Source organism: Amblyomma maculatum, chromosome 10 (genome assembly GCF_055883805.1).
Source record: "Amblyomma maculatum isolate TAMU_Amacu chromosome 10, ASM5588380v1, whole genome shotgun sequence".
In the NCBI taxonomy this organism is placed as follows: domain Eukaryota; kingdom Metazoa; phylum Arthropoda; class Arachnida; order Ixodida; family Ixodidae; genus Amblyomma; species Amblyomma maculatum.
Window position 1 is genome coordinate 17,144,359 of NC_139353.1, and position 9,254 is coordinate 17,153,612.

Here is a 9,254-nt window from a genome sequence, read left to right on the forward strand (position 1 = left end):
ATTGCTTCCCAATGGTATCCTGGACTGAGGAAACCACCCACGCTATTCCGTTAAACAATTAAAGTTTACTTTCTCTCTCTTTCTCTCCTGAGATTATGAAGTCCAAAATGTATGCAGGTGAGATTTTAACGTTGGCTTTTACAATGGCTGGCGAGGTGTCTACGCGCCACTATAAATATTTTTTATCTTGTTTAGTTTATGGCCTAATTGATCTTCAATTCAAGGTTTTTGCAAGACCAATTGCTCTTCATATCGGTATTAGTAAAATTAAGCAACCTACAGTTTGGCTCCCACGTTTTCTCGGACGTATAAAAGAATTCGGTATTGAAGTTACGAAACATTTCGCTAGCTCCTCAAAGCACGCAGAAGGATTATTAGAATGGAAATACTGCGCGGGATCAATGGGCGAAATAGAATGCCCCACTTCACCGAGACGATACGACGATAACGCACACATTTGGGTAGAACGAGCAGTTCAGACACCTAAGGCCTGATGCAGATTTTGCGGCATTAAATTGTTAGAGTAATATCTTGCTGAAAATCACTGAGAAATTCCTTTGAAAGTATTTTCTAACCCTTTTCACGTAGGTAATTGCAAGCCAAGCACATGCATTTGTATTTTCAATGCAGTATTGTGCAGTATTTTATTTTTCTATTCCACACTGGAGATCACATTTCTCTCGTGTTTGAAACGCCTCAACTTCTCGCAAACTGAAACTGACACCAGGTGAGTGTTTCAATCGCGAAACTCTAGCTGGGAAATGAAGTGGCTGCTGCGACGCTTAACAGCCGAGAATCCGTATTGGCGGCCAAGACTGTGTAGACGTCGAGCGGTAGAGACATTCACTCCCTCTCGAGATTTTTTGGAAGAGGGTCGTAGAGCCTATATTGAAGCTGCTTTGTTAGCACTTCAGCAATGAAATTATCGCTGCGTAACTAGACTAGGAGGAATTTTCGCTTCGCTCTAGCATGCGGCGTGGCGAAATATATGACGGAGGCTTGAATCTCCTCGAACCTGGCTATAAGGAGCCAAAGCATTGCTGAAGTGTTTAGGCAGCCTATCCAGCATGGTCGCGTTTCCTGTCCCTCATGAAAGTTGCTTGATGAGGAAGCGTAGATTTAGCGACACTAGCTCCTGTACGATTTACGTCTCGACATCCCCGCATACACCCCAACATTTATGCTTCCATCGCATCACGTGATCAACCACCGTGGTACATCAGTGTGACGTCATTGCAGCAGCTACAAGTCATGTTGAAGGCCACTTAAATGACCAGGTTGAAGGCCAAGGTCATATAGTACCGTTTAGTGTCTCCTTATTCTCGTTTGTATTTTTGTAACCACCTGATGTTTTCTGCTTAATTTGTTATTCTTATTCAGTTCCTCTGTTTTTATGTTGACTTGCTTACGTATGATTATATATACATGGCATGGTAACATATGGTCTATATTATTAGACCAGGGGATTGTAATTAGTTTGACGTTGGTACGGTTTCAAAGCCACTGAATCGGAGTCATGCGAAATTTTGGCTTTACATGAAGTAAGGGATCGTTCACTCATATTCGTAGAAGTTCTTTCATATGGAATGTAAATATTCTTTGAGAAATTCCGCTCTCATCTTCGGCCGCCAATTTCTGCAGTGGCCGTTATACCTCAGCACGTTGATCTCAGTTCTTTCCTTGCAAGCATCTGCATGAATACGCCTATTCGCTGGGGAGCATATTTGCCCGGCACGTATTTGACTATCACAGATAGCTGAATTGACGCCAGAGTGGAGCGTTAGCTATGCTTCAGTTCAGTCGTTCAGTCGTGTCCGACTCTTCGTGACCCTATTGAGCATGTCACGCCACGCTTTCCAGTCTCTCACTATCTTCCTGACGTCACATAACTTCATCTGCAGTGCCTCGAGGATGCCATCTAACCATCGCGTTCGCTGCCTACCCCTTCTCCGGCAACCCTCAACCTTTCCCAACATCAAATCTTTCTCCAGCGACTCCTCTCTTCTCATCAGATGACCAAAGTAGCTGAGCTTTAACTTTAGAATTTGACCCTCCAATGAGTAGTCAGGATTTATGGTCGACAATATTGACTGATCTTCTGGCAGTCCAAGGAACTCTCAAGAGTCTTCGCCAGCACCACAATTCAAACGCGTCAATTCTTCGGCGGTCAGCCTTTTTCACAGTCCAACTCTCGCATCCATACATCACAACTGGAAAGACCATAGCACGAGTTATACGGATCTTGGTTGGCAGACTAATGTCTCTGCTCTTTACTAGGCGGTCAAGGCTAACCATTGCTCTCTTTCCCACAAGCAGGCGTCTCCTAATTTCATGGCTGCAGTCTACTTCCGAGGTAATCTTGGAGCCCAAGAAGAGAAAATCTGTCACAGCTTCCACTTCTTGTCCCTTGATGCTCCAGGACTTGATAGGGCAAGACGCCATGATCTTTGTCTTTTTAATGTTCAGTTTAAGCCCAAACTTCTCACTCTCTTCTTGTACGCGCATCAGAAGTCTCTTGAGTTCCACTTCACTTTCTGCAATTAAAGTGGTATCATCCGCATATCTAAGGTTGTTGATACGTTTTCCAGCAATCTTCACTCCACCTGAAGACTCGTCCAGACCGGCCTTCCTCATGATGCACTCTGCATATAGGTTAAATAGGCAGGGCGACAGTATGCAGCCTTGCCTCGCTCCTTTCTCAATCGGAAACCAATCAGTAAGACCATGCCCAGTTCTGACTGTGGCCTCTTGCCCTTCATAGAGGTTCCTGAGGAGACAGATGAGGTGAATTGGAACTCCCATCTCTTGGAGAGCTTGCCACAATCTGCTGTGATCTACGCAGTCAAACGCTTTTGCATAATCAATAAAGCAGAAGTAGATGGGTTTCTGGAACTCTCTTGCTTTTTCCATGATCCAGCGAAGGTTGGCAACTTGGTCTCTAGTTCCTCTGCCCTTGCGAAACCCAGCTTGCACGTCCGGAAGCTCCCGATCCACATACTGCTGCAGCCTACCTTGGAGGATTTTCAACATCACCTTGCTAGCATGCGAAATAAGCGCGATCGTGCGGTAGTTGGAACAATCCTTGGCACTGCCTTTCTTTGGAATGGGGATGTAAACTGACCTCCTCCAATCCTATGGCCACTGCAGGGTTGTCCAAATCTTCTGACATAATGTATGCAGAATGTTAACAGCGTCATGGTTGAGGTTTTGAAGCAACTCAGCTGGAATGCTATCAATTCCGCTAGCTTTGTTCTTAGCAAGGCTGGCTAAGGCCCATTCAACTTCACTCTTCAGGATGCCCGGCTCGAGATCATGCTTAGTAGCGGTTAACTCTGCTTCACAGAGAGCGGTGACCCGCTTATTCCTGGTTTACGGATTACTCGTTGGTGAACTTGGTTTGTTGATGCGGAGAGGGGAATTTTGTATTGCCCTGGTTAGGGCGAGCTCTTTTGCGCCTGGTTTCAGAGCTGCTGTAAGTTGAATGGTGATTAGTTTCGGGAAGCTATATGCCTCGACAACAACACCGGTTGAAGCCCCTCAACTTCCTTGTAATGCTATGCATGCGTGTGGCCTTCTAGGATGGCATTTTGTAAGTTGGGTGCAACGTGAATTAGGTCACACTTGTCATGAGGAAGTTGTACGTTGTTTGTCGGTGTACTTTTATGCACTTGTACCGGTAGCGGGAGTATTGATCAAAAACAACCTAGTACCGGAGACGCTGGGAGACGTTCGAGCGGCTGCACGTTTTCGTAAGATTTTTAACTAGTGTTCATTCATGAATTGCATTCTCACATATGCTACTTCCAGCGTGGATAAGCATCAGAAAGCAGAGCGAAAATTTTTAGGGATCACTTTTTGGCATTCACCAGTATAAGGCTGTTGTAATAGGTTTAATATGGCTTATTCCTGAGGCATTGGTGAGCACGTTTTGGGGTCATTTGGAGCATTCGAAAGTCTCTTCGACTTTCGGGCACGAGCTGTATCCCATGATATCAGGGTGTTGGTCGCGAAAGCAATACACAAAACGCACACTCTATTATTCTAGATTTCTGCATGGGGAGTACGAAAGAGCGAGTCCTGTCCTTCTGGCCTACCGCTCTTCGCCGAGCTGTGCCATTAGGAATGTCGCGGCAGGCGGAGTCTCGCCGTGCCGTGTGAAGGCGTGCTCGTGTAGACAGTTTCATTTTGCATAATACATTACTTGCTGATTGTTTCTTTAGCTTTAGCTAAGTGCCTGTGATGCTCTTTTAGGAGGACAGGCTTCTGCCAGTCGTTTTCATACGCCTTTTGCCTATAAAAACCCATCAATAAAAAAAAAAAAGAACGATTTTTGGCAGCGTGAAGCCAACGAGCTACACGAATCTTAGAGTTGCTTTTTGCCTTTCCTGAAGCGCATACATTTATTTGCAGTTTATTAGGAAGTATCGAGAAAAAGAATGCTGAAAGGTGAGTTTTGCATTTTTGCCACTAGAAGACCCACGCGATGTGACTATTTTGTCGTTAGGATGCCAAGCCTCTGAGGAAAATTAAGCAAGCGTTGAAGCGCTTTCTTTAAGCGCGTCCCCGTTCATATGACGGCGGAGTCCGCATTGATTTCCGGCACTCTATGATAGGTAAAAATGAATTTTACAGGACAGGCCCGCCATCATCACTCTAGGTGGGGTTTGACTCCACTGTGCACTGTGGTGTTTAATCTCCAGATACTGACCTCAGTGAAAAGGACCTACCAAATACAATGCATGAATCGGGCTACTGCGAGTCCGTTGTGCAGCTCATTCTTGCCTGCGGTACTGAAGACTCTCTGTAGCTCTAGCCTGAGAGAAGTTCGAACCTACGCTCACCTAGGCTTTCTAAACAACTTGTTGTGTGGGTTGTAGAAGGATATCTTCAGATTTTTGTTTCTTTTCAGGAACACACTACACGTGCAAATCCGAGTTTCCACAAAGATTGAGTATTGCATTCTAACATGGCCCTATTTAAAGAAAGCCTCAGCACGCGCGAAGCTACATTCGACAAGAGAAATAAGAGCAGCCGCCCGCCTTACTCTTCCGTCGGATGTTAACCAGCCGCCAAGCCATTCGTTCAAGTGGCGGAGGAATGAATGCATCGCTTGGGGTAAGAATTGCAGTCGAAGAACCTCGTCCCGGCAGGAAAGTGCGAACAAATCCTCTAGAGTCAAACCTGTGGTCATGGAATTCCATGTTCAGGCTCTGTATATTGTTACAAAACATTTGCAGGCACCAGCGTAAAACCTAAACGCTGCTTCAGTTTTGTTGCATGATACAACTTAAAAATATGTGTAGTAACTATGGGCGATGATACACTTTGTGTGTATTACTTCACTGAACAATAGAAATGAAATCCGCTTCTGATATTTGGCTATACGAAATGAAACAGATGTATCAAAAATCTTTGCGATAAAATTTTGTCTGAAGGTTAGCTTCTTATACTGGTCAATAAGAAAGCTTTCATCACTGACTACTTTCGGCCGCGGAGGAACTGTGTGTACTGGTTACCGCTGTCTAGCGATTTTTTTTTTCGTCTCACAGAAAATAAGTTGAAGGTTTTCTGCTTTTACTGTTTGTCCGGCAACCAGTGCAATAAGGTGATGCGAAACAGAACCAACTTACTAAATATATGCAGGCAAATTTTAGTAACATCTTTTGCCCCAGGAACAGAGCAGCAGAAAATCAGTCACAGGACTCATGCATTTATAAGTACATATTACATGCCACATGCAACTTAGACCATTGTGTTCAATGATACACAAAACCTGGGACACAAGATAACGAATGCAATCTGCCACGAAATAATATTTTCATAATTATACTGTCGTGACAAAGTACCCTGCATGGTTCGAACAGGGAATAGTTTTTTATTTTACTTTACTGCATGAGTCTACGTGCTAGCCTTCTCGGGTGCCTTACGGTGTTCCGACACGTTGTCCTCCCCCTATTATTGGATTTTTCTTGAGATCACTGATCGTCGAATGCCCACCTGTCTAAGAAATATTTTTCTGTCGGTAATGCGTACGAAATTTTTATTTTCAATGTTCCACAGGCAGACTATATCCCCTCTCTTCTTTATGCACAATACTGCAAATTTGCTGCTTGTGCCCGTTATTCCTCCAATATTGTAAGCTGACATCTTAGCCACGGGCAAGAAACCATCATTTGAGGAAAATATCAGTAGCATTCTTATACTGCGAACTTCATGTAGCGCAGAAATATTTTCAGAGGGAGAAGTCAAAACAGGCGTTGTTTATCGCTGATTTTTTAGCTTGTTTCTCAGTATTTATTACCGCTTTTACTACCGGTGATAGCACTTAGATTTATTTTCCCTTGAAAGATTTTGTATCAAGAATTTTTGCACATCTGCTTGGGTTTTGCATTTAGTGAAACTGAATAGAAGCTTGTCTTGCGTCATAACAAAAGCGTCCTGATTAAGTATTCAAGCATTGGCCTTGCCTATAATAAGGTATCAATTTGATTTTCGTTTGTTTATCAGATGCATAGTGGAATGTGATTTGTCCATGCCATTTGCACCGTACATTTTACTGTCACTCAGGGGAAGACCTATGAGAAAGTTCACATCGTATGAAAATGACTCAATATTTCACTGCACTTAATGGCCATAAAGCTACTGATATAATTTAGAAAATTAACTTGCTGTTTTGAAGTTAATTAGGCTCTCATTGAAAGAAAATTGTTTTTGTGATCGCGGTCTTGCATTTCAGACGACTTGAGATTAACTAAGCCACAAACTGGCTGTGTTAGTAAGCACTGCCACCACTTAAACGTGTTCATTCAGCTGCACATTCGGAGCTGCTTTCTTTATTCAACGCCAATTTGCGGTCAAACTGAATGCATTTGCTCAAATACACTTCACACGATGAAGATTAATATAGTATTTAATGTACTTTTCACTTGGCTTTTATCACGCGGTAGCAACGTTACATGTGGCTCACCTAGAAATTGGGAACTGGTAGATGTCTCCTTCTGTGTCCACAAAGCTTAGCGATCCTTCGTAGTGCCTTTCGTTGGCGCCTCCGAACAGCGCTTCTCCGGCGACGTTATCGTCAGAACTAAAGTAGAGACCAACCATCGGTTTGGCGATAACTCCCGTTCGAGCCATTTGCGTCAGTAAGGAGTGTGACGTCAGACGAAGGCCCACGACTCCATCAAAAGGGTGCTCCTCGTAGCTTGGGATGTCATGTAGTCTTTCAGCATTGATGAAGTAATGCTGCCCAATGTCCACTCCTCCTAGTTCGTACATGTCTTGAGACAGAGGTCCACTGGCGTTGCCGTTGGCGAACCTTATCAGAAAAACGATAATCGCGTGTTTCAGAAAAGAAAACGTGGCTCCGGAAGAGGAAAATATTCGAGTGTATGCATATAGATCGTCCACTATAGTGCTTGCATATGAGAAGAGCAAAGATTTTTTCGATCTTATAAATGCCACCTTGAATGTAAATAGTGCATATTATTCTAGGGATCATTCGGGCCAATCTATCTACTTGCAGAACCATCTACTTTCCTTGCGTACATTTTTGCTGGATAATGTTCAGCGCACTATGCTCCATGAAATAATTTGTTTGGCTTATCTATTTGTAATCTTAGCCAACTTAGTTAACAAAGAACAGCTTCCCTGAAAAAAGGACGTAGCTCTGTCAATTTTCTGTAAACGAAAGAAATTAAATGCTCAAGCAACATGGCTGCATAAACAGGAGCCAGTTGGTTCACAGCTGAATTGTCTCCCTATTACCTAATAAGCAATAGGTGGCGGTAAGGGCTTTCTACACTTCCGTCGCATGTTAATTTCCGATGTGTCTGTTAACGCTTTGTATTTAGGGGCTGTAAGGAGTAAAATCAATTGGCGTTGCAGTAACCACAGCAGAAATAAAGGCGGGAGAAAATACGGGATACGTAGCGTTTACAGCTTGCCCTTAGGGGCCCTTCTCTATTACGAGCTTTATTGGGAGCTTCTACTTAGAACGAGATGCTTCATTTTCAACGATTTCCCGCGCAACGTGAATACCTTTGAAACTCGGCCTTGTTTTTTCTTTCGCTGATGTAGGATGTGGAGTTGAAGTTGTTGAATTTCTTGCGGCCAGCAATAAAAGAAAAAAGCACAGCGACGAAACGTTTTGCTCACGACCACGATAATGTGCGATTCGTTGCTATTTTTTTTTTTTTTGTGTGTCATTTACGGCAATGAAATTATATGGAGCGAAACGCGAGCACTCGTCTAACAATGGCATGTATAATTCGGCATGTTTTTCCTTCTGAGTGCCCTCCAGGGAGCACATTTTCCGGTGTGGGTGCATGGGAGTTGCTTCATTGCTCTGCAATCAGGTCTGGGCGCTTGCTTGCGACTCACCCGCCACTCTCTACTTGGTTTAGTTCTTGGATCGGCATCAAATTTCGCACAAGCGTATAGGCACTTTCAGTGCATGTTTAAAAGACCCCAGTTAATCGAAATCATCTTAGCACTCCACTTTAGCGTCCCTCATCACATTACTAGCTTTGGAACTTTAAACCTTATGGACGAAGCCACAAATACTACTGCATGTTCTCCAAAGGGAGCGTCACTCAAAGTGCACTCTCGGACTAGCTTCCCACAGAGGACGCTGTGGAGCACTGGGAATGTGGTTGACGTGAAGACTGAGCAGCTGCTACAGCCACGTGAAAGTTGGCACCAATGTTGGCCCTAGCGAAACTATTAACTGAGCCGTAAACACTTTTATCCGTAAAAAAAAAAAAAAAAAGTCATTAAAAGTCTGTTTAGGTCGTTAATAGTTGTAGGGCACACAATGGTGCCACCTTAAAGGAATATTTCAAACCACTAGAGAAATATGTAAGACCCAGCCGGCTTAGGCACTGTACGAAACAGCAACACGGGTATATCCCAGACTCTTCTCCCGAATTAGAAAATCATATCAAAATAAAAATTAACGCTGAGATGCTGTCCAGCGCCAAAAGTAGGACAAGAGCGTTTGAGTGGCAACTAAAACAGAGCTGAAGAACTAACTCTACAGTTCTGCTTGCCTACATGACATTTCCTGTCATTATGTATTTTCTTATCAGAGCTCTATTGATTAAATGCTCTTAGCACTTTTTACACGAAAAAAAATATAAAGACGCTCGGAAACAGGTGTGTTATGCACTGAATCGAAATGAGCACCCACTATATTGTTAGGCGAATGCAAGCAATGTAACACAGAGACCTGAGATAAATGGGACAATCTGATGTCA

At 43.5% G+C, this 9,254-nt stretch overlaps 1 protein-coding gene across 1 annotated transcript in view; it reads right to left on the minus strand.

Moving 5' to 3' along the window:
• The window catches only part of LOC146175682 (uncharacterized), a 13,258-nt gene extending 5,983 nt beyond the window's left edge, over positions 1-7,275 (minus strand). The window contains exons 1-2 of the mRNA XM_084581179.1: positions 6,968-7,275; positions 1,016-1,019 (exon numbers count right to left, since the gene is read on the minus strand). Of these exons, the coding sequence (XP_084437305.1) occupies positions 1,016-1,019; positions 6,968-7,275 (312 nt within the window). The remainder of the gene's footprint in view (positions 1-1,015; positions 1,020-6,967) is intronic.
• Between the last annotated feature and the right edge of the window lie 1,979 nt (positions 7,276-9,254).